At 47.1% G+C, this 25,684-nt stretch overlaps 1 protein-coding gene across 1 annotated transcript; it reads left to right on the top strand.

Annotated features, from left to right (window-relative positions):
• The first annotated feature begins 362 nt into the window (after positions 1-362).
• Positions 363-8,053, top strand: PRND (prion like protein doppel). Its single transcript, XM_008519789.2, has 2 exons — positions 363-2,667; positions 4,709-8,053. Exon 2 carries the CDS (start codon positions 4,720-4,722, stop codon positions 5,254-5,256), a length of 537 nt encoding a protein of 178 aa, XP_008518011.1. The 5' UTR covers positions 363-2,667; positions 4,709-4,719; the 3' UTR covers positions 5,257-8,053.
• Positions 8,054-25,684: the final 17,631 nt, after the last annotated feature.

The raw sequence follows: 25,684 nt of genomic DNA, 5'->3' as shown, positions 1-25,684 counted from the left end.
GTTTATTTATAAATGCTCTTCAAAGCTCCAAGATCTAATCAAACTAGGAATTGATATAATAATGACCCGCTCATGCATTCTAGAACTCAGTCTTTCCTTGTTGCTTCTTTTTAATCCACATAATTTTCTATTGTTCATACCCTGGAGAGAAATACATCATAGTCCCTTGCACCACAGAGCACCCAGCCCTGTGGGATCAGTCTCATGCTCCCTGTTTTCTCAAAGATGTCCTACATTCAATTATATTCCTGATATAATTGCCGATGCCAGAAGACACGCTTCACGCGGCCCTGGCCTCTCGGCTCCTCTGAAGAGACTAATGTTCTGTCACTCATTCCTTGGCTGTTTGTTCATCTTCACAGGTGGCGAGCTGGGTGCCAGGCAGGACTGGAGCAGCTCTGCTCTCTCTGCCTGGGTTTCTTGCCTCGTTTGCAGCTTCCAGAGTTCCTCCCATCTTCTCGAACGTTTTCAGTCCTCCACACTCCTCTGTGCCTCTGAGAACAGCCTTTTGTTCCCCGACAAGAGGAATCTGCAGCCTCATCAGCTCTGCACCACCCTCCCACCGCCCTCTGGGCAAAGGCCTGCTCAGAAAGGGAACAGAAAGAAGAGGGGTGGAGGGGGCCTGGAGCTGATCGCCTGGATGGGGTCGGCAGGATGGACGGTACACAGAGTTCAGAACAGGGTGGTGGGCCCCCAGGGGCAGCACTGCCCGCCTGGCTGGGTGACCTTGGGCCTATCTGGGACCCATGACCTCACAGTGGGTAGGAGCTGGGCTACTGGCTTCTGAGTCCTTCCCAGTCCTGAATATCCCAAACCCTAATTATGACCTTAGCCATCTACATATTGAACAAAATTATACTGACACTTGGTCTCTGGGTAGTGAAATATTAAGAGATCTTTTTCCTTCTTCTTCTTTTCTGCATTTTGCAAATAGTTTATACTGTTTGCCCTACTAATGTTTTTGTGTGTGTTCACAAGCACAGAAAGTCTATGATCCTAGCAAGAAAATGGAAACTTTTTTTCTTAAGAGGAAAATGAAATAAATTTTAAAATAAAGGCAAAGGAGAAAGAAAGGCCAAACTGGAGGTCCCGAATCCAACCGGAGCGTGGAACCCACTGGGGCCGCATTAGCTGCAGGTTTCCCACCTCCAGGATGAAGCCTTTGTAAGCTCTTCTGGCGCCATCTGCTGGTCGGCCCAGAAGCAACCGCTTAATTTGGTTCACAAAAAGGCTTTGAGGCAAATCTAGTGAACACTGATGGGGTCACATTCAGGATAAAAATCGCATTCTATTTACAAGCAAATCTCTCTCCGCACTCACCTCCAGAATTCACTTTTGATTTTGCATTGCAGTAATGATCGTGACAGAGGCACCGGCACAAGTGCCTTCATTATAAGGAATGGTAACCCAGCACCCATGCACCGTTACTCATGCCAGGAGTGACTGATTCTCGGGCTCTCCTCCCCATCCTGGGGCATCATGCAGTGAGGGAGGCACTCTGAGGAAGCCCACTCTCAGCCCCCACCGTCTCAGAACAGTGTTAGTTTCATCTCCATCTGTCTCTGTCCCCTGGGTTTCCACCGATCTTCAACTCATTGGCCTTTGGACTAATTCAGTGATTCACGCATTCCCATGTGGCCCCCAGCCCTCTTCCCAAGCCGACCCTTCCCACGCAGCATGCCCAGCAAAGCCTCTTTGCTGTCTGAGGCTGGTCTGCAGGTATAAGACAGTGTGCACATCCGGCAAGACTTGCTTAAACCGCCCTCTGTTGTAGATGTTGATGGCAAGGCATTTTCCTTCCATCACTTCTAATTTCAATTCTAAAGGGCGCCTCTCGAAATACCAATCTTTTTTGTTTTTAAAGATTGGCACCTGAGCTAAATAGTGCCAATCTTTTTTCTTTTTTGCTTTTTCTCCCCAAATCCCTCCAGTATATAATTGTATATTTTAGTTGTGGGTCTTTCTGGTTGTGCAAATACGAATCTTAAAAACAGTCCTAACTCTTTGGACAAATGCATCCATCCCTCTGTCCAGCTATGACATTGTGATATAATAAGAAATAAATATTTGATCTTTGTCCCCAGTTCCTGCCACAGAGCTTCTAAAACCTTGTAACTTCCTGAATGAACAATAGGGGTGATAGGAGCAGCTTTTGTTGTAATATTTGATTTTTCTCCCCAGTTCCTGGCACAGAGGGGTTTGGAGAGCTCCCTGGTGAGTGAATGCATCCACATGCAGGAATGGTGGTCCACCCAAAGGCCACTGCACTTGGGACCTTTCTGGACCTGGTGCCATGTACTTCTTCAACTGGCTGTTCATTTATATCGTTTATAATATCCTCTATAATAAAGCAGTAACAGTAGGTTAAGATTTTTTAAAATAAAATTCAAAGGTACCTCTTAAGTCATCTGAACTTCATCAAGATCTCCACGTGGTGTTTATTAGTAAAGCATGATAAGAAGGTCCATCCTTCTCAAGGCAAAGGAGCGCCCGGGAACCCGTGATTGGTCCTGCCACGGAGGGAATGGCTGCCATATTTGGAGAGCAGCAGGAATGCCCCTCCCCCTGCAGCTCCTACATAGCTGGGCCAGCCTGGCTGCTGAGAAGGTGTGCTGGAGGACTGTGTGGACCGTGGCTCCAGAGGCACACTCCCAGAGAGAGCTCAAGGTACGTGGGGGGGCAGAGTTCGCCCACGGATTCCATTTCTGTGGTCAGGCTGCTTCGTGGTATGGGTCCCAAGTCAGAGGCCCATTGTGAGAACGTTGGGGCATCACTGGTGTTGCATGTCTATGTTTTGGGGCTGCAATAAAATGCTATTTTAGGGTCAGCTGGTGGAGATTTTCTTTTGCTTTGAAGCCTTTGCCTATCAAGACTAATTTCTTCCTCAAGATCTCTATGCTTTTATTTTTTAATTTGACACACCCATAATTTATGCTATTATTCTTGTTTAAGATTTCTCCTACCAAGGAGTATAGGGTGATGACTCGGGGTGTGGCCCCCATTTAGGAGATTAATGAATGTTTGTTTCACGCTTGGATCTCTTGGGAGAAAGCTGGTCTGAGCTCACTGTGATTTGGGGGCAGTCAGGGGTGGGATGCTGGAAGCCTGGGTGCTCAGGCTGCTGCCGGGCACACTGATGCCCACCCTGGGGCAGAGGCCTGGCAATGCCTACAAGTAAAGACAGGTCAGCAGAGGCCTCTTTGCGGGTGTCCAGAGGAGACCTGGTATGCACTTAGGTCGCATTCTGCCTTTATTTCTACCTAAGGACCAGTGTCACCCTAGAGTTGAACATTTTAACAGAAATGTACTCATCGCTTTAGGAACACTGCAGGGAGAGTGTGTCAGGGGCTAAGTGAGCCAACTTCTCGACCTCCTCCAGCCCTGGCACTCACGGACTCACCGTAGATCTTCATTAGGAGACAGCCGGAGCCCGCTCCGCTAGAGTAACTCTTCCTGAATCGCTGATCCACACGGACAAAGGTCCAGGTGCTGGAATGCCCCGAAGAGTTGACCTTGGGGGTGGATTTCCACAATAGCTATTGTAGTTTCAGGAGCCAGATGTAACAAACTACCGGACTGGGGGGGGGGGGGGGTCAGGGCGGGGTGGGGGGCTATTCCCTGATATCATCGGCAGCCCTTCAGATGCCCTGGGGCTACCTTAACCCCGGACCCTCAGTGCTCCCCCAGGCCCTCCTGTCCTCACCATCTCGTTTCCTCTGAAATCCCTGCTGTTTGCTCAGCTTAGGGGCCATCAGGGCGACCCTTCATGCCCAATGAGTCAAAAGCACAGAACATGAGCACCATCTCCTCCTGCAGCCCAGAAGGGCATGGAGCACAGCGAGTGGGCACAGGCAGAGCTGGAGTCAAACCTGCCACCTGCTATTGTGCGGCCTTGGGTAAATTACTTACCTTCTCTGAATCCCAGAACAACATGGTTAAAAGGGGGCTGATCATGTGTCTACCCCATGTGAGAACTGTTAGGCAATGTCCGTGGCTGATGCGTAACAAGTGTGCAGTAAGAAGCTAATTGGGAAGGAAGATGGGGTCACCCTGTCTCCCGGGGTAAGACTGAAAGAATACCTACAACACCTCTTGACCCCTTAACCTCAGGAGAAGCAGGGGCCCCCTAACTGTGCCTCCGTCTCCCTCCGCCCCGCCCTCCTCCCCTGTCCCTCTCATTACCGTAAAGCCCTTTAGGCTCAGCAGCCAGTGCTTTCCTGAGAATGGACAGCAGAGTGTGCCCAAGACTGTGCCAGCTTAGAGCAATAGAGAACAGAGAGGGGAGATTAAAAGTACAGCCTGTCCCCAGAAGCCTCTGCTTCCAATTCTACTACTGTATTTTCCTCCCAGGGACCCCTTGATTTGAAAGATTTGAGAGTACCAAAGAAACCCGTATGTATTAAGTCATTACTCATTTATTTTCCCATGCATATTCAAAGGCTTTATAATTGCCCGTTGCAGCTTCTTATCTGTCTGAGAAAACCAGGATCACCACCCTGCATGGATATAATTCCAGGCAAAAGCAAGAAACTTGGTACTGACTTAACCCTGTGCAGCCCAAGCGTGGGAAAACAATTAGGCTTCTAGAAAGATGTAAATGATGCAAGGATGCCATTCCTTGCTTAAAATCCCCTACACAGGGGAGGGAGGCAGGGGAGACGGGGAGCCCCACTGAGGAAATTAACTGCCCCGGCCTTTGCTGTTGCAGATTCTGACACGATGAGGAAGCATCTGGGTGGATGCTGCTTGGCCATTGTCTGTGTCCTGCTCTTCAGCCAGCTCCCTGCAGTCAAGGCGAGAGGCACAAAGCACAGAATCAAATGGAACCGGAAGGCCTTGCCGAGTACAGCCAAGGTCACGGAGGCCCGAGTGGAGGAGATCCGCCCAGGGGCCTTCATCAGGCAGGGCCGAAAGCTCAATATCAATTTCGGAGCTGAGGGCAACAGGTACTACGAGGCCAACTACTGGCAGTTCCCTGACGAGATCCACTACAACGGCTGCTCCGAGGCCAACGTGACCAAGGAGAAGTTTGTCATCAGCTGCATCAACGCCACCCAGGAGGCGAACCAGGAGGAGCTGTCCCAGGAGAAGCAGGACGACAAGCTTTACCAACGCATCCTGTGGCGGCTGATCTCGGAGCTCTGCTCCGTCAAGCACTGCGATTTTGGGTTGGAAAGCGGAACGGGACTGCGGGTCACCATGGACCAGCCTGTGTTGCTCTGCCTGCTGGTTTTCATTTGGTTTATCGTGAAATAAGCCTGCATGCAGGCTGGCAGCCACAGAGCTGAGCCAGGCGAGTTATCCCACTTCTCTCCTCCAGCCCCAACCCACGTGTGATCCGAAGGTACCAAAGAGCAAGGATTCTGCTGCGCTCCATATAGCACTCCCAAGCATTCACTCGGGTATTTGTTTGTATTTGATAAACGTGTGTCTATCGATCCCCTCCAGGCTTGTCCCCAGGGTGGCTTGTCCATCACTGCGTTCTCAGCGCCCAGTGGAGTGTCTGGCACACCATATTATGCAATAAATGTTTGGTGAATAGGTAAAAGAATGCGCCAAGAACGGTGCCAAGCATTTCACAGTACTTCCCAACAACTCTCAGAGGTAGGTGTTATTCCCGTTTTATAGATGAGTAAACTGAGGCGCCAAGAGGCAAAGTGGCTGGAAAGTGGCAGAGCTGGAATTCCACCCTGGCTTGTCTATCCCGAAGATTTTCCTCTCTGGGCAATCCCAGAGCTGTCTTGTGATCCCTTATGGCTTGCAAGGCCCAAATCCAGACACATATGTCTAATAAAACTGTGGAAACCACTTTCAGAAACATGAAAAGACCTGAGCTGACAGCCATGCATTTGATACCTTGTTACACGGAGGTTTCATTTAATTCCTCTAATTAAACTAAGATATAATAAAGGAATTAAACTAACATGGAAATAAAGCTAGACAAAGTTCCAGAAATCTTCTTGTAAGGAAATATTGCCAAGCTGACTCCCAGAGCTGACTAGATATAAGCAGGATGTGTCTGTGGCACGAAGATTTTTTTTCACAAGAAGGATAAGCGTTTGCTATTCCCATCTCGGAAACAGTCCGTGTACGTAAGAAAATACTTTTAAATGACATGTTTGCTTTCTAATGTTCCCCTAACCCTATGTGCATGTTTTTCTGTACATGCATATGAGCATCTTTAAATATACTCCGTTCACACAGGAACTCCACACAAACTCAAAATCCGTTCTTTTACCCACACTTTGGCGAGGGGCCATCATTTCTGTGAACCACCTGTCACTACAAAAAAAATTCTTCACCAGAAAAGTTAAAAAGAAACTGTGTCTTCAGGGAGACCCAGTAAAGAATTCATCTATGCCATAAGCAGAAGTAGATACACAGCTTATTATCTGCTAATTATTAGTTAGAATATATATTACAAAATACTATTCGTTAATAATAGTTAAAAATATATATTGCAAAATATCAGTGCAATTTAAATAAAAATGATGAACCTAATGCTCTAAGACGCCCCCCCAGGGCCTCTGGGGTACTCTCACAGACTCCCAGAAGTGGGTGAATTGTAGTTGAAGACAACAGCCACTGAATATTATCAATTTTGCTTTAATGAGAGTCTGCAAGGCGAAAAAAAGTGCGTTGTCAGACAATTTACCCTAAGTATTTTAAAACATGAATGTTGACAATGGTGCCTCTTGTTCTGAGCCTCTGCTGTTATCAGCAATCTTCTCAAGAGATACATTGGGAAGGTTTTAACATAGAAAGCGGGCAGAGGACCGGGGGCGGGGCAGCCCAGGGCCAGCCTTCCGCTGGATACACAGGGAGATCCTGCGCTGCCAAGGCAGGAGGAAGCTAGAGGCGGCCTTGGTTTTCCTGTTGTCAGCCCTGTGCTCACCTTGGGCTTCCACAGTCCTGTTGAATTCTAGATTAGAGAGCAAGAACATTTAGGGGTTATTTCTTGCATGTCAATTTTTTTTTAATTTTCTAAATAACAACAATAAACGTTGAAATTTCAAGTCCTGGCCCTCCTGGGTTTAGTTACCAGGGTACACACGGCCACGTAAGCAAAATGACTTCCTTTCTTGAGTGAAAACACTTAGGCTGTGATATAGTACATTTTCTATAATTGCTGTCTTTTCTCATCTTGTTAATAGTTCCAGAAACCAGATTTAAGTGGGGCAGGAAGTGAATTTGGACCTGGTGATTCAAATGCAACATGTTTCGGTGGAACTTTTAATTGAAACCGTCTGTGCTTGATTATCCTTGCTCATGTTTACGAATTATGAGGTCAAGTCAAGGCTTTGTGAGTTTGGTTTTGCACGTTAGCAAGGAGTGGCCAGGTGCCCACTACATGTAAGACATTGTGAGGGGCTTCTGAATTATTCCCAATAGAATCATCTTAAATGTGAATAATTTCACCAACCATCGCTTTATTGTTCCTTCCGAGTGTTGACCTTCTAAAATATAAGTTTGTTGTAAAAGGGACATTAAAATTACAACAGAAATCCAAACAAAACACTGCCCACCATCCCAGCATCTGACCAAGTCCGGTTTTCATTTTGCCCTATAACCTCCTGGTCCTTATCCGTTTGCATATACAAATGTACATATTTGCAGTCATAATATAGGTGAGCTTTTATATTCTAACTTTCCCTTAACTTTATTCTATGCTTTTTTAATTTTCCTGATTGTTGTGTTCTCGCCTCTCCCTCTACCTTCCCCAATCCACCCACTCCTTCCCACCGAGATGAAGCCTCCACACTTTCGCTGTGCTCAGACACATAAGGGAGACTTTTTTGTTTGAGTGCTCCTTTTAAAAATACTATATTCATATCACATTTATTCCTCTGCAATTTGCCTAAATTAAGAGTGCATCATGAAGCTCTCTGCACTTCATCAGCCAGCTGGTTGGCTACCTCGTCCTTTTAGACTGCTGTGTAATATTCCATGGCACAGATGGACACTGATCAATTTAATCATTTCCTTGTTGATGGACCTTCAGCTTGTCTCATTTTTCGCTACTGCAAACAATAAACATCCTTGTACATACGAACTTGCAATCTGTTACTTTTGTTTCTGTGGATTAGATTTACACATGCAGAATTTGTGGAGCAAAGCTGTTCAATTTAAATTTTTCAACACATAACTAGATTATATTCCTGTGTAGCTGGAGCCATTCCAACTCCCACCTGCAGCATATGGAGTTAACTTGTAAGAGTTTCTATGTCATTTAAGTACGAGAAGCCGGCTTTTCTACAAACACTGCTTGAGCATCTTCTCCCCTTTGCAGAGGACACACTTAAAGCTTCCCAAGCGACTTCAGACCATAAGCACCATTTGAAAATCCTAAAACTGTTGGCAATTTCCATTCTAAACCTGGTCGATGGCCCAAAATATCTGGATGAGAAGCCTGAGAGTCATGTGGTGTGTGTGCGGGCATCCTGGCCAGAGGGTGGTGTGTTTGCCCAGCTCTACACTCCCAAACAGCCAGGGGAGCCATAGGGTAAAGTTTTTAGTAAAATTACACTTTAGTAAAAATTACTAAAATTTTTAGTAAAGTTACACATGCAAATATCTGCATTCCAGTGAGAATGCCCTTTAGGTCATAAAGACAGAAAGGAGCAGGCATCAAGCAAACCATTGAAGTGGCCCACACTGCCCCTCCCCTCCGAGCTCCAGCAGACATCCAGCATTTCCCAGGAGCCCCTCCCACCCCACCTTGCTTAGGAAGTACCTGGCAACATTTGGAAACCCCACCCTCTGGTCCTAACGAGGTATGCCCCAGGTGGGGGCCATGAGTGTGTCTTGAGCTGCCCACCCTCTCTACCTCAAGCTTTCTGATAACAAGTGACTGGCATTGGGTCAGGGACCGCTGGCCCCACTGCGTACCTGTGGTTTGGTCACATCTTGCATCTCTACCCAACACTTTTTCTTCATGTGCTGTATATGGCTGGACAGGGACGCCCTAAGATGCCCGTGTGCTGCTGCGTGGCACCTTCTGGAGTCTGCCAGGGTCTCAGCTGAAGTGCTGACAGTGGGGCCCATGTGCCCACGTGCAGGCAGTGAGAGCACATTGGCAGACCACACATGCCTGGTGAGTGATCGAGCAGACTTACACAGAGGTGGCATCGTGACAAGTTTCCGTTCCCCAACTGAAAGCTCAGACGCTGCTCCGTTGAAGAGCACACCTCCTGCAAGCGGTGCTGTGTTAGCTCTCTCTGCCCCAAGAGCACACGGTCAGACACAGCATGGGCTCCTGTCCTCACTGCTGGCAGAAGACTCCGTTTCAGTTGGGCACCAGCTTCCCTGGTGGAAGAGAAGGGAGCCTAACTCCCATGCCACTGGGAATAACAGGCACGGGCAAAATAGGAAGGTCAGTCATTTCTTGCCAAACAGGACTTAGGTACTATGTCTTGGAGACATCTCTAAGCCTATCCCAGCGCATTGAAAGCCCGCTCCAGAAAAACAGACTCAGCTGTTTTGCTTGGCAAATGGAAGCCCTCACCCAGGCCCATGGGAGGCCTCAGACTGAAATAGGTCCCGTGCACTGACCACCCTCCTTCTAAAGGGACCTTCCTGGTGGCTGCACACAGCCCAGGGCTAACCCCCCAAAAAGAGCTTATCCTCCAATACTTAAGTGTCCCTGCATCCCCAAGATGTTTCCCTCTATGCTGGTCTGAATTTCTTATCTCCATCCACTCACCCACCCAGTCCATCCTTGGAATTTCCAGATCTGATTTTAATCCCTTTGTGGGAAAGCATTGCCTTCTTAAACAATACAGATTGTTTTAACTCCAACAGGCTTGGCCATAAATTATAGACGGAAATTGGCAGAAGGCCAGAGAGGAACTCAAGGAAGCTGGAACCAGGTCAGGGACGAGGATCTAACACAGCTGGTCTCCCTTGATGGAGGGAGGTGGGCGACGGGGGAAGTTATGGGAGGAGGGGGCCAGGAGAAGACCATTCATGGAGAGAATTATGCACTCAGGCTCATCAGAGGTGATATCAGCATCCAACAGGTAGGGTGTTATGCCCTCAGGGCTCTGGGCTCAAGAAAAAAATGTTCAACACCAGGGAGAGGAATTTTCAAGGACTAAGCGGAGCTTGGGTCCTGGCTAGGTGAGACCCATACCAACTCTGTTGTACTTGAATTTCCAAATCCAAAATTAAGATTTCTAATTTTTTTAACTGGCAATTCTGACTCAGGGCTACTGAGTGATTAAGAAGAAAATGGAGGAGCTTATGGCATCTGCAATATTGTGATTTATAAGAAATATATATTTAGTCATCAGATGACCAAAATATATTTGTTGTATATATTTGGTCTTCATCCGCAGTTCCTGGCTCACAGCTCCCAAAACCCTTGGAATTTCCTGAGCAAAAAGAGCAATGGGAGCATCTTTTTTACAATATTTGGTCTCTTGTCCTCAGTTCCTGAAATTGCTTCGGGGCTATAAAGGTGAAATGGTGTCTCATTTTTCATAATAAGCTCCTTTCCCCAATAACTAAGTTTATTTAATGAGGTGACTTGGAAAGCCCCTAAGGGTAGGGGCTGGTTACCTGAGGAGCCAACCATGACTAGAGGGTTGGAACTTTCTTTCAGTCCCACCTCCTGATTTCTGAGAAGGGAAGAAGGACTGGAGACTGAATCAATCACCAAGAGCCAATGATTTAATCAATCATGCCTATGTCATGAAGCCTCCATAAAAACCCACAAGGACAGGGTTCAGAGAGCTTCCGGGTTGGTGAACATGTGGAGGTGCTGGGAGAGCAGCACACCTGGGGAGGGCATGGAAGTTCTGTGCCCTTCCGCCACACCTTGCCCTATGCATCTCTACCATCTGGCTGTTCCTGAGGATATATATATCTCCTACTACATATCCTACTATATGTATATAGTGGGTCAATGTTTCTCTGAGTTCTGTGAGCCACTCTAGTAAATTAATTGAGCCCAAGGAGGAGGATTGTTGGAATCTCTGATCTTAGCCAGTCAGTCAGAAGCACAGGTGACACCCTAGACTTGGGACTGGCATCTGAACGGGGAGCAGTCTTGTAGGACTGAGCCCTTAACCTGTGGGATCTGATGCTCTCTCTGGGTAGATAGTGTCAGAATTGAGTTGAATTATAGGACACCCAGCTGGTGTCAGAGAATTGCTTGAGTGTGTGGGGAAACTCACACACACACGTTAGAACCAGGTCCAGAACCCTTTTAGCATCTTAAATGTCATTTATCCCTCCCTGTGCCTAAGTCAAACCCCATCGTCACCTTTTTCCCCTAGGGAAAAAAATAAAACGGAGCAGGAGACAAAGACTTGGTGGGTTTTCCTCAGCTTTTGGCCCATGTGACACAGCCAAAGGATGAAGGGCTTTTCTGGGTTCATTGTCACAAGAGCAGACCCTAAAAAGCTCTTCCTGGAATTTCAGACTTAGTGTGGTCTGCAAACCTGCTCCTTCTCAGCTGAGGGATGTTGACCTGTACAGATGGATGTTTCCAGAAGTCCAGCTGCTAGACTCTCACCCAGGGCAGGACCTGAGCCTGTGTGTGAGGCCTCCTCATCTAGATTTCAAGGTCATTGGCCCTCTATCTTGGCCGATGGCTTTTACTTAGAATTACAGATAATGTTTCCTCTGGGCACTATCTCAGCTCCTAGCTATGTTCCCCATTTTAGCTAATGTCCTTCTTTGCCTCATCTTGGGCATTGTGTGGGTTCATCCGTGCTTTCTTTCAACAAACGTTCATTGAATTCCTACTATGTATCTGTCTACTCTGTGCTGGAGCTATAATGGTGAGCAAGAAAGGCAAGATCCCTGCTGTTTGGGTGTTTACACACAAACGCACACACAACAGAGATGCACTGGCAGACTACTCTCTGGATGGGGCAAGTCAAGGCCGGCAGGGGGCTCTGATTTGTACCATTTGCCAATTCCTGTGGTGTAAATAGTGATCTGGTATTCTATGCCTCGGTTTTAATTGATAAAGGTGACCGAGTGACAACACAAAGAGGTCAATGCCCTTGAAGGAAAAGTTTAACATTACAGTTCCCCTAGCTCGAATAATTTCAGTGGGCTTTGGGCTACAGCGGCAGTCTCTAGTTCTCTGGTACCCCGCCCTCTAAAGTGGAGGAATGTTGCCTCCCTGGGTGCATGGGCCCGATGGAGGAGGTATGGTTTGCACAGTAAAGGCATGCTCCCCGCTGAACCCTTGCTATCTCTAAGGATTGGCTGGCCCAGGGAGGGACAGTCTCTCCCCAGAAAGGTTTTTTAAAATGTCAAAAACATCAAAATATACAGAAAATAAAATAATGGTTAATATACTTGGCCAATTTCAAGTGAGCAGGGTGACGTGGTAACTGAGAATTTGGAAGAGATGTGCGCAGTCCTCTCTCGGGAGCCTTTGTAACTGGCTCCAGCACAACTAACTCAACTGTTTGGAACCTTTACGCATATTCATTCATTCTATAGACAATTTTTATAGCCCTCTCAAATGAGAGCCGAAGTCATCTCAAGTGAGGGCTGTAGATGGACTGAAGATTGCCCTCCAGACCTCTCACCCACACGTGCAGAGATTAGGTGGACACACAGAGGCAGCCAGAAGAGCTGAGGCCAGAGCAGAAAAGAGATGGTGCCTGGGGCTGTGGCTGGATTAAATCTATATCGGCTTTCTATTATGTGCCTGACCATCATCGGGGCTCTGCAGATACCCAAAGAGTCACCACGGCTACCCTCAAGGTGCTCGAAGCCTGAGGCGGAAGTGGACAAAGACCATGCAGTGTGGGAGAGCACTAGAAAGAAAGGTTTTCCAGAGAGGGCAAGTTGGAAAGGATAGATGGAGATACCCAGAAAAGATAAGAAAGAGGCAGCATCGTTGAAGAAAAAACAAAGACTGTGGTACATTCAAGGAGCTACAAGTGGTTTGGTCCAGCGGGGATGTAGGGGTGTACGGAGGAGAGTGATGACCTGAGGCTGGACAATGAGAGGGGCAAGACCAGGCAACAGTCCCTCGTCCTGTGTCCCACAGGACAGCACTTCTCAAGCTTTAATGGGCACATGAGTTCCCTGGGGATGTTGGTAAAACACAGATTCTGCTTCAGCAGGTTTGGGGTGGGCCCAAGATCCTGCATTTCTAACAAGCTTCCAGATGATGCCAACACTGCTGGTCCACGGACCACACTTTGAGGAGTGAGAGTGTAGGTAAGAGAGAGCACTGAAAGGTGTTGAGAAGTTGAATGCCATATCAGGCCTGCATTTAGAAAGATGGCCCTAGTCGCTGCATGGGGAATGGGCTGTAGCCAGAGCAGGAGGCATCCAGGAGAAGAAGCAGCTCAAGTCTGGCACATGATGAGTCTGAGGCGTCCCATTTACATCTTGCTTCATGTTTGGCTCCCTTGTTCTGACCACTTGCCTCACCTGTTCCTCCTCCCAAGGGGGATGCTGGAGCCTCCAGAATTCCTCCCACTCCAGGACATCCTCTCATGTCACTCTGAAGCCACATGTACAGCATCACTCAGCTTTATAGATTCAGGCAAATGTGTACTTAATGGCACTCAGTCCTATTGCACGGTAAAGTTATTTAATTTAGGGGCAGAATTTATTTCAGTAGCTTTATAAATGGCTAAGTTGTATATATAAGTATATTTGCAAGACTTAAAGGGTGGTCATTTATGCTTTCTAATGAAACCTGACCGAATTTTATGGGCGAAAAAGAATCTTAGCATGCATTGCTTTGGAATGTCCACAGTCCACAGTGATGGGGAGACATCAGAGGCTCGAAGGGAACCGGTGGGGCTGCTATGGGAGCTTGAAGCAGGGACAATTAGCTGGTGCTGGGGACATTAGAGATGAAGGTTAGGCAGAGTCCAGTAGACAGTGAGAGAACAGGGCAGGGAGGGGGCTCCTCTAAGAAGGAATAACATGCCCAAAGGCTTAAAGGGCTAGACAGAGGTGGTACATGTGCAGACCACACACACAGCCGGGTATAACCCCAGATAGACTGTGCGTGGGGAGTTTGCGAGAAGTGAAACCAGGTGATCACCGGAGAACAGAATACACGGAACCCTGTGTGCTGGACCAAAAGGAGGGCAGCTAAGCTGGACTCCACCCCACCGGCCAGCCCACTAGGAAACAAACATTTACTGAGCTGCTCCATGCGCTGGGCATCTGTGCCAGCCCACGGGGACACAGAGATGGAGACCACAGACAAGGAACTTGGAGCAGGTCAATAGCGGAGACAGACTTGAACAATGAATAGAATTCTGTCTCTAATTTCGCATGTGATGAGTGCCACGCACAAGTAAAGGGCATCTGGGTATTGAAATTGGGAGTTGATGTCTGTGCTGAAACCTGAAGATTAAGTGGGAATGAGGCACATCAAAACCCATTCCCAGCTCTCCTACCCAACTGGTGAGGGTGAAAAATGGTTCAGTCACTTCGAAAACCAGTTGGGCAGTTTCTAACAGTTAAACACATGACCCAGCCATCCTACGCTTAGGAATATATCCAAGAGGAATGAAAACCTATGTCCACACAAAAACTTGTACATGGGGCCAGCCCGGTGGTGCAGCAGTTAAGTGCGCACGTTCCTCTTCTGTGGCCCAGGGTTCGCTGGTTCAGATCCCGGGTGCGGACACGGCACCGCTTGGCAAGCCATGCTGTGGTAGGCGTCCCACATATAAAGTAGAGGAAGATAGGCACAGATGTTAGCTCAGGGCCAGACTTCCTCAGCAAAGAGAGAGGGATTGGTGGCAGATGTTAGCTCAGGGCTAATCTTCCTCAAAAAAACAAAAACAAACAAACAAACAAAAACTTGTATATGAATGTTCGTGAAAGCATTATTCACAATAACCCAAACCTGGGGAACACTTAACTGTCCATCAACAACTGAGTGGATAATCACATAAAAACTAGGGCAATAGTTAGAAGAAAAAAAAAGATGTTATGGTTTAGCAAAAGAGTATGCATCAAAAGATGTGACAAGAGTAGCTTCAACTTCTAATTATAGTAATCTTTCACAAAAGACACGGTTCATCAGCTCATCTTGAGTGAGTGCTAAAGATAATGAAAATACAGCGATTAGCTCCAGAGTCTACTATCTCAGACATATGGCACAAATTTACAAGGCCCAAGTGCCTAGAGGTGGGGAATGAGACGCATTATGGACTGAATGTTTGTGTACCCCCCGCCCCCCAATTTGTGTATTGAAATACCAACCCCCAATGTGATAGTATTAGGAGGTGGGACCTTTGGGGGGTGATTAGGTCATAGGGTGAAGTCCTCATGAATGGGGTTAGTGCCCTTATAAAAGAGACCCCTGCGAGCCAGCCCTGATGGCCTAGCAGTTAAAGTTTGATGCACTCGCTTTGGCAGCCCAGGCTCCCAGGTGCAGAACCACACTACTTGTCTGTCAGTAGCTATGTTGTGGTGGCGGCTGACATAGAAGAACTAGAAAGACTTACAAGTAGAATATACAACTATGAACTGTGGCTTTGCCGGGGAGGAAAGGAAGAAAAATAAAAGAGGAAGATTGGCAATGGATGTTAACTTAGGGCAAATCCTCCCCTGCAAAAAAAAAGAAAAAAAGAACCCCCTGAGAGCTCCCTTCCCCCTTCTGCCATGTGAGGACACAGCAAAAGATAGCTGTCTATGAACCAAGAATCAAAACTGACACCACCAGAGACCTAATCAGCCACTGCCTTCATCATGGAGTTCTCAGACTCCAGAATTCTGGGAAACAAATTTCTGTTGTTTATAAACCACCCAGTCTATGGTACTATGTTGTGCAGCCCAAACTGACTAAGACAAGACACAACAGAGTCTCCAGGCTTGCGGGGGAGTGTTGGCCTGCTATGCAAGTCCTACACCATCAAATGTTCTCCGTCCATGGTCCAGGGTTCCTGGATTTGCAGTCCTTATCCTAATGGCTTTCTACATGGGATCATCCATTGGTATTTGGCCCTACCTCAAGCCTAGAATTTTCCCCAACTGCAGTCCACCCTTTATGTCTATCGCTTACCCCCAAATCAGCAAAACTCATCTCTGATTCCACAAAGATCTCCTGTATCCCACTGAAATGTCCTTAACACCTACCTATAGATCTACTGCACTATCTTACTTTGCTGACATTGCCCCCTTCTTCCAAGTGTCCTAAGCAGAATGTGGATTCCTCAGAGATAAGGGCTGGAATTGCTGCTTCTTTTATATCCCATCCAGCCCCGAACACAGAGCTGAGCGCATCAACCAGTGAATGAATTAGCGAACACACACCATCTTACCAGAGAAAGCCCAGCTTCCTCCTGCTGCTACTCCCACGCCCACTTAGGAGAGTCTACCACGTCTTAAAGAACTCCTTATCTCTCCGGCAGCGTCATAGCAGCATCACCATCAGCTGCTCAGAGTAATCTGGGATGAACTTCTTTGCCTTCCGCTCACACAAAAGCCCAAGTGCTCCAGAGTTTACTTGCAAAATAAAAAAGGGCAGAGTACAAAATGGTTGAAAAGAAACATGGCAAGTTTACGAGAACATCCTTTGGATGTATCAGAAACAATCCAGGTTGTAAACACTTCTGATTCTTCAAGGAAAGCAGAAAAAAGCGATCTCTACAGTCTGTCTTGGATCTCCTGTTTTTCGTTTTTGAGGGTCCACGAAACCTCTTCAAACTCCTTTAAGGGCCTTCCGCTGTGCTCAGAAGGCCATGGCACCTCAACAAAGTGCATGGAAAGTCCCTCACGGCGCGGACCTGCCTCATTCTCCAAGCTCACCTTCCACAGTCCCCTTACAGTCCCACCATAGGGCCAAACCCTTTCAGGCCCTTCCCCATCCCCTGCAGAATTCCTACTCACACTGCAGGACCAGCTCAGATGTGACCCCCAGAAGACCATTCCGAAGATTCTAGGTGCAATAACCAGCCCCCTTGTCACTCTGTGACATAATTATTCATCTGCAGGTGGAGGGGATTGCAAGCACCTCCAAACCCAACAGTGTTTTGGTCACCTTGCCCCTCCACACAGCTGCTGCCTCAATCTTGCCAGACTGTCTGTGGGCACTGGAGCCCTCGGGGTGGGGTCCTCACTGCCTCTCTGCCTGTCTGACTCCTGAATTACACTGCCTTTTTCCTTCCACTAAGATCCTATCCCTTCTTCTTGGAAGCACTGGAACTTGCTCTGTCATGCCCTGGGGAAGCTGTTCCTCTACCTCCCAGTCCTGGTCTCCCCTGATGGGAGTCTCAGCCAAACCTGACTGCCTCTAGTTCATCACATTGCTTTGAGGAGCCCCCTGCATCCCAAGAGCCACAGTATGGCATCCTATTAGGCCTTCCTAGAGCCACAGGAGGAGCCAATGTTCCAGCATCAGCCAGCAGGGGGCAGTGCAGAAACACGCAAACTAGGCCCTTTTTGCAGTGGTCATCTTCCCGGACAGCGTCTATCTCTGCCCCTAGGAAGATGACTTGAGCCGTTCCTCAAGCCCCACGTCCAGCTGGATTCTTCTCTCACGCTTTCTTTCTTTCCCTTTTTTTTTTTTTTTTTTTTTTTGGTGAGGAAGATTAGCCCTGAGCTAACATCTGCTGCCAATCCTCCTCTTTTTGCTGAGGAAGACTGGCCCTGAGCTAACATCCATACCCATCTTCCTCTACTTTATATGTGGGACGCCTACCACAGCATGGCTTGCCAAGCAGTGCTATGTCCGCACCCGGGATCCGAACTGGTGAACCCCGGGCCACCGAAGCTAAACGTGCAAACAACCTTGGCACCACTGGGCTGGCCCCCTGTGCTTTCTTTTAAACTAGAAAATTCTAATTCACTTCCCGGATTGTTTGGAGAGGCAACAAGCTCTGCCAGTCAGCTCTGGATGTTTCAATCAAATGTGGGCAAGAAATTATAGAGCTTTCCTTCAGTGTTATTGTATCCTAGTCAGCAAGATCTCTTTTTCTTCGCCTGTCACACACAAAAGCAGGAACACTGAATATTTTAAGCCAGGAGATGAAGACAAGTAGGTTACCTTTTTTTTTTTCAGCTTTATTGAGGTAGAATTGACATAGAAAATTGGAAGATATTTAAAGTGTACATCGTGGTGATTTGATATACATATTCATTGTGAAAGGATCTCCCTGCCTCCCCCCATCTAGTTAATTAACACAGCCATCACCTCACATATTTATCTTTTGGGTAAGTTCTATTCTGTTAGCAAATTTCAACTATGTAATACAGTGATATCAACTATCCTCAAACCTTATTCATCTTATAGCTGAAAGTTTGTACCCTTTTGCTAACCTCTCCCTATTCCTCACTACAATCCTGCCGAAATAAGTGGCTTTCTAATCCTCCCTGATGCCTTGAGTTCTAGAAATTACTTCTCCTATTCTATTGGAGTGTTTGGACATGTTTTTTGGGTTTTATTTTTTAGGAAAATTTGCCCTGAGCTATAACATCTATTGCCAATCCTCATCCTTTTTTCCTTGGGGAAGATTTGCCCTGAGCTAACATCTGTGCTAATCTTCTTCCACTTTGTATGTGGGATGCCTCCACAGCATGGCTGATGAGTGGAGTAGGTCCCCACCCGGATATCTGAACCCACGAACTCAGGCCACCAAAGCAGACTGCATGGAACTTTAACCACTCAGCCACGGGGTGGCCCCTGGACATGTCTTTCAAATATACCATAAATTTCTTTCTGTGATAAATGAAAAGAATTATCTAATGTTAGGAAAGAGTCAAATCCTCCATGTTTAACCATTTGCATTTCTTTAAAAATCCAGTTATTGAATCCACAGAATTTAAAATCGTGTTATTTTGGCCCTAAAGTCATAATTTAGAACTATTCTGGCTACCGAATGTGTTGCTGAGATCACATAAGCAAGCCGCACTGAAGCATACGCACGCTCTTTGTTGCGTTATCAGTACCATCTGTCTCATCCTTCATTTCAAAAAGATATGTGAGCACTTTCTTGATACATGTGTGATACTTTGGTCTCAGGGAGTCAGGGCACAAGCTTACTGAGGGGTCTCTTACACCCTACTGGTCACATAGCTAAAATCAGGCTGGATAAACATGTAAACCAAATGCCATCAATCTTTACGGAAATAACGTGGACATGCTGCCACAGGCTGTCTCCAGGAGAGCTTTGAACTTTAAACAGCGCTTTGTAAATCACCAGCAAGAATAATTAATCCATAGCTTGGCCAAGGGTCTCTACCAGACTTCCAGACACCCCTGGAGTTAGTTAAGCACAGAACCTCCACAGACCAGCTGCAAGCCAACCTCGTCCTTACTGAGTCACCAAGTCCTTCTCTGTCACATGTGTTGTGCACTTTACTCTGGTTAATACAGTTGTTTCCTGCGGGGTGTGGATTAACAATTCTGATACTACTGAACAATTAATTAAATGGATGGTTGATAGTAGGCACCAGGTTCCTCACTGTTGGAGTAGGCATTCACAGAGGAGCAAAGGCAGGAGGCTAGAATGATCCATGTGGTAACGGAGCAGAGTTGGAGACAGCAGTATAGACTCATGTTTAGCTCAATATAGATACAGAAGGTTATATATACAAATACTTATAGATATGTGTATATGGGTTAGTGTACACAAATATATTTCCTTGTTCTGTCAGCTGAGAAGGCCTAGAAGAAACAACACCCTAGTAGCAACGAACACACCCAGTGCCCAGACCTTGGTGTCTAATACCATTCTCCAATAAAAGGAACCAGGGCTCCTTGGAGAAATAGCTGATTCAAAGACCGGGGCAGAAATACACAAGATGAGCTTACAGCATCTTGTAGTATCAGAAAATAAGGAAATGCTCAAAAACAAACAATAAACAAACCCCTGTGAATGGAATATGTCAAAGGCACACAGGAGCCAACTGAAAGAGCTCCCAACGGCCAAAGTGGGAACACTTTGAACAAAAAAATAAAGTCGTACTGCATTATAGCCCAAATAAAGTAAATGTCCTTGAGTCCATAATGAGATACATAAATGATTGAATAAATTAATATATGGGGGAGAAGAGACAAATCTCCTGCGTAGAAGAAATCCAAATAATTTATGTAGATATTCTGCCCTCACGGGGATGGAATGTAATTCCCCAATCCTTAAGTACAGCTGTGCTTGTGGCTTCCTTCCAAAGAAGACAGTATGGAAAGAGGAACTTTACAGGGGAGAAAGATGACAAACGCGACCTCAGCCAGGTGATCCAGGTCAACATCAACAGAGAGAAGTCATGTTGATAATATGCACGTCTGATGCGATGTAAGGAAGACGGCAATTTACCTCTGTGGTCTCCCTTCCCTAAACTCATAACCCCAGTCGAATCATAAGAAAAACATCAGACAAGTCCAATAGAAGAATTTATCTACAAAAATCTGACATTCTACAAAATATCTGACCAGTCCTCCTCAAAACTATCAAGGTCATCAAAAACAAGAAAAGTCTGAGAAGCTGTCACAGCCAAGAGAAGTCCAAGGAGAGATGAGAACTAAATAATGTATTGGTTCATTAATTGTAACAAAAGTACCATATTAATATAAGACGTTAATAATAGAGGACTCTGGGCATGCGGTGTGTGGGAAGTCTCTGCACTATCTTCTCAATTTTTCTGTAAATCTAAAACTGTTCCAAGTAACAGAGTCTTTTAAAAATATACAAGCCACAGAAGAGGAGAGAGCATTTGCACTAAGTAACAGATAGATTACTGCAGGGAATGTACAAATAACTTCCATCGTCAATGAGGAAAAGATGAACAACCAGAAAATTTGACAAAGGATATGAAAAGGCAAAACGTAGAAGAAATACAAGTGGCCAGTTAACATAAGAAAAAGTGCTTCATCTCACTAACAATCAGAGAAATGCACGTTCGTTAAAATATCAATAAGATTGTTTCCCCGCATCAAATTTAGGGCTACCGATATTCAGTCTTAGCAAAGGTATGAGAAATCAATGAAAACGTAATCATATAATACTTGTGTAATTAAATATAAACTAACTTGGGTGAATTTTTAAGAAAACTCAGAGGAAAAGAAAGGCATTATCCCTTTGCCAGACTCTAAAGAAAAATGACTCAAAAATAGTGGGTGGATGTCCAAATGGCCAGTAAGCACAGTGGGATGATGCTCAGTCTCATTCATCATCAGGGAAATGCAAATTGAAACTACACTGAGATACTCCTAGCTACCAGAATGATTGACATTAGCAGATGGGGACGAGGATGTCAAGCAACTAGACCTCTCATACCCTTAGGCCGGGATTGGCACAAATGGATGAACCTTGAAAATATCATGCTAAGTCAAAGAAACCAGACACAAAAGGCCACACACTGTAAGACTCCATTTATGTGAAATGTCCAGAATAGGCAAATCCATAGAGACAAAGTAGATTAGTGGTTGCCAAGGGCTGAGGGGAGGGAGGAATGGAGAGCAACTGTTATAGGCAGAAGGTTTCTTCCTGGGGTGGTGAAAATGTTCTGGAATTAGTGACGACGGTTGTACAACTTCGTAAATGTACTAAAAACCACTGACTGTACACTTTAAAAGGGTGAATTTTAGAGGGCCAGACCAGTGGCGCAGCCATTAAGTTCGCACGTTCTGCTTCTCAGCAGCCTGGGGTTCACCAGTTTGGATCCCAGGTGTGGACGCAGCACTGCTTGGCACGCCATGCTGTGGTAGGCATCCCACGTATAAAGTAGAGGAAGATGGGCACGGATGTTAGCTCAGGGCCAGTCTTCCTCTCAAAATAAAGAGGAGGATTGGCAGTAGTTAGCTCAGGGCTAGTCTTCATAAAAAAAAAAGGGGGGGGGTGAATTTTATAGTATGTGAATTGAATCTCAAAGAAAAAAAACAGGAAAGGAGCTTCAGAAATACCAGGACAATGCAATGAGCAGGGCACACCTCTGTCATCAGGGCCAGCTTCATGGACATGTGCCCCATGCAACTGTCAGAAGGGGCCTGTGCCTGGTTTAATACTCTGCTGTTGCCGCCTTGAAATTCTTAATAATTTTTTAAGAAGGGCACACATCTTCAACTAGCTCTGGGCCCGGCGAATTAAGTGGCTGGTCCTGCATGTCAGGAAGACTTCAACTTTAGCGGGCGGAAGCTGGTGCCTGCTCTGGGAGGTGAGGGCTGGGGAGGGCAAAGACACACAAGGAAAGTTGGCACCTCCTTTCCTTGCTCTGTCTGGACCTGAGAACTTGGATCCCTGGAAGGTGGATCCTTGCCTTTCCATTCCCTGGGTGGTCAAGGATCAGACTGAGGAGCCTGAGGATCTGTTCTCAGTCCCATCCCAGGAGGAAGGGGTCCCTATGCCACCCCAGAGGGAGCCTACACAGCGGCAGACAAGGGACTCCAAGGCAGGGGGGGGGTGCAGGGCAGTGGCAAGGAGTTGCTCCCAAACCTGGGGCTTCCATCACAGAGCATCCTCTCCTCAGTGGGGGTGCCGTGGAGGGAATTCCCGCAGCAGAGGGCAAGGGAACCACCAGATGAGCCCCAGGTCCCTCCAACTCCAGATTCTGTGAGGATGGAAGTCCTGAGGAGCCAATACTGAGATGAAGCTTATTTTTTTTTTTTTAAGATTTTACTTTTCCTTTTTCTCCCCAAACCCCCCACCCCCCCACCCCCCGCCGGCCCATAGCTGTATATTTTTAGTTGTGGGTCCTTCTAGCTGTGGCATGTGGGATGCCGCCTCAGCATGGCTTGATGAGCAGTACCATGTCCACGCCCAGGATCTGAACCAGCGAAACCCTGGACCACCAAAGTGGAGCACGGGAACCTAACCACTCGGCAACCGGGCCGGCCCCTGAGATGTGGATTGATTCCTTCTAGTGAGTTTAAAATTAGCAACCAAACATTGAGGAGGCTACCCAGGGAGAGGGCCTGAGTGGCTCCAGGCAGTTCCTCCGCCATTAGTATCTTCTTGTCAGGTGACACTGTTGATGCTGATGAGAGTAAGGCCATGGGACCCAGGAGAAGGGACAGCCCCCAAAGAAGCCTGGATATCTGCTGTTTCTTGAGGGCAAGCACAGGGCCTGGGACGTGTGGCTATGGCTTGGTCCACTTGGGAGCCTAAGGGACAGACATAGGACAACTGCTTTTTTGTTTTAGGTTTTAATTAAATTACACAATCCTTCTTGCATCCATCCATCCTCTTACACACTTTATTTGCTTCTACTGATCTGTGATGATTTTAATAAAAAGTTTAAATGGAAATTGAGGGGCCAGCCCGATGGCACAGTGGTTTCAGTTCACACGTTCCACTTCTCCGCGGCCCAGGGTTTGCCGGTTTGGATCCTGGGTGCGGACATGGCACCGCTTGGCAAAAGCCATGCTGTGGTAGGCGTCCCATGTATAAAGTAGAGGAAGATGGGCACAGATGTTAGCTCAGGGCCAGGCTTCCTCAGCAAAAAGAGAAGGATTGGCAGCAGTTAGCTCAGGGCTGATCTTCCTCAAAAAAAAAAAAAAAAGAAAAGAAAAATGACACCTATAAATCGAATTGTTTACCAACTAGAGATGCTGATAATTATTTTCAAAGTTTCAAAATGAACAGATGGCATTTATTGAGTGCTTAGTATGTGTCAGGCTTTGTTCCAAGAAGTCGCCGGTGGCTTATTTAACCCTCACGATCCTGTCAGGCAGACACTATAATTACGTCCATTTTATAGAAAGGGAGTCTGAGGCTTAGGGACTTGGCATGGTTGACAGTAAGCAGGGGACCCAGGCAGTCAGTCTGGTTTCAAAGGCCATACTTTAACCTCCACATCTTGTTGCCTCCTTTTAATAAATGTCAGTATTTTTATAATTTTCGTCAATGAAATTGGAAGATCATCCCTTGCTGCTGGAGTCTTCAGCTGAAGGTCACGGCCCTGGTGTAGGGCCAAGAAGGAGCAGTGCATCCGGCTGGCTCTGCCTCATTCTACTCCCCACCCAAAGCAAGACCACAGAGGTCGGCCTTCCTGGCCCCGGGGGCCCTGCCAGAGCTTTGGAAAGCCTGGGGTCCCCAGTTGTGCTTTCTGCTTATAGGTTATATAACCAGTCCCGTAACCACCCCCTGTGTGGCACCCTGTTTTTCTCTCTATTTAGAACCATGGCCAGGGCACCGCCTTCCCTCACGTAAGTGATTCTGGTTCACGTGAAACTTTGGCGAGCCCTGGGTGAGAGGTAGACGGGGCTGTCTCCCAGAGAAAGAAAGGCTTGCTGTAGCTCTGAAGGAGGCTCCTGCCTTCTCGAGGCATCTTCCTCAGCCACTGAATGAACAGGTGGGAATGGGCCGCTGGGAGTCCAGGAGGAGCAGCTCATCTAGACACGTAGCCAACATTGATTTCCCCTCTGCCCACCTACAGGATGGCTAGTGAGCTGAAAATCCCGTAAACTTCAATTTACCAGTCTTCAGAGACAGGCTGTCACTTCCAGTCCTATATTACGTATAGACCTAAGAGAAAGGAGTGTCAGGTCCACCAGAAGACAAGAATGTTCGTAGTCGCCTAAGGCACGACCTCCAACAGGCAACAACCCCCAGGGGTGACGGGGAACGGCTTCAGCAAAAACGGCAGGTGAGGATGAAGACGGTTCAGAGCACGCGGGCCCCAGGCTCTCCTGAGCGCTAGGAGAGCTCCATTGTTCTCCGCCGAGTCTGAGACATGTCCCGGGCCTGGTGTGGGTCAGCTGAAGGAAGTTTTGGCTCCGGGTTTTGTCATCTCTTCCTGCTGATGGGAAGAATGGCAGCTGTCAAGAAAGGAAACTGAACAAAGAGCCAGAGGAAAGTCAGAGGTTCTCAAGGGCGAAGTCACAGCTGGCCCGGGAGCTCATTGTACTGGGGTGGGGGCATCTGTGTGAGAACCAGCCACTGCCCAGGAATACGCCTCAAAGCTCCAAGAGAGCCTCCTGCTCATCACCATGAAACCAGGCTCCACCCCAGAAACTGACTTTCCAGATCTCAAAAGGGATAGAAAACTGGGTTCAAAAACCTTGACTTTTTCCATATGCATTTAAAACAGAACTCTTTTTTAAAAGCAAATGTTAACTCTAGGGAACCATGTGTGTTAACATTATCAGCCAAGAAAGAAGTTTCTTGGGTGCATCAGCCACCATCCAGAGATGGTAGCAAAGCTGAGTTCGCAGCTTGGGGTTGGGGATGGGTAGTCAAGGACCCTAAAAGGTTCATACCACAAGACGACGTGCGAGAGGTGCTCAGGGGCCTTGAGCATTCAGGTATCCAAGTGACGGTGCCAGGGAGAGAGGCATTGCTCAGGGACCTCAGAAAGCCTTGCAAAGGCAAACTCCAGCACCATTTTCCTGGGTCCTCCCCTGAGGCATGGCCAACGCAGAGACTGTGCCGAACCCCAGATGGCTCTGCTCCTCTTCCCAGCTGTGTGTGCCCTGGAGCAAGTCAGTGATGCTCATGGTGTCTCTGTCTCCTCATCTATAAAGTGGAGATGATGACCTACCTCGTGACTGTGGGAATGTCGAGCGCTTGGGGCACTCCCTAGAATATAAGAAGTGCTCAACAAGTATTAGTTACCACCCTGCTCCTATCACTTCCGCACTCTTGTTCAAATGCCACATACGCATCCGTCATCTTATCTACCTTCCTTTCTCTCCTCTGGATTTTCAGGAATGGCTTTTGGGGAGGTGAATTGGTAGCTGATGGTAGTTTTCCATCATACCCTAAACCAGAAGTCTTGGTCCAATAATGTCTACTCTAATATG

Source organism: Equus przewalskii, chromosome 21, assembly GCF_037783145.1.
Source record: "Equus przewalskii isolate Varuska chromosome 21, EquPr2, whole genome shotgun sequence".
Lineage (NCBI taxonomy): Eukaryota > Metazoa > Chordata > Mammalia > Perissodactyla > Equidae > Equus > Equus przewalskii.
Note: the sequence above shows the minus strand (reverse complement) of the source record. Positions and strands in the feature narration are given on the sequence as shown.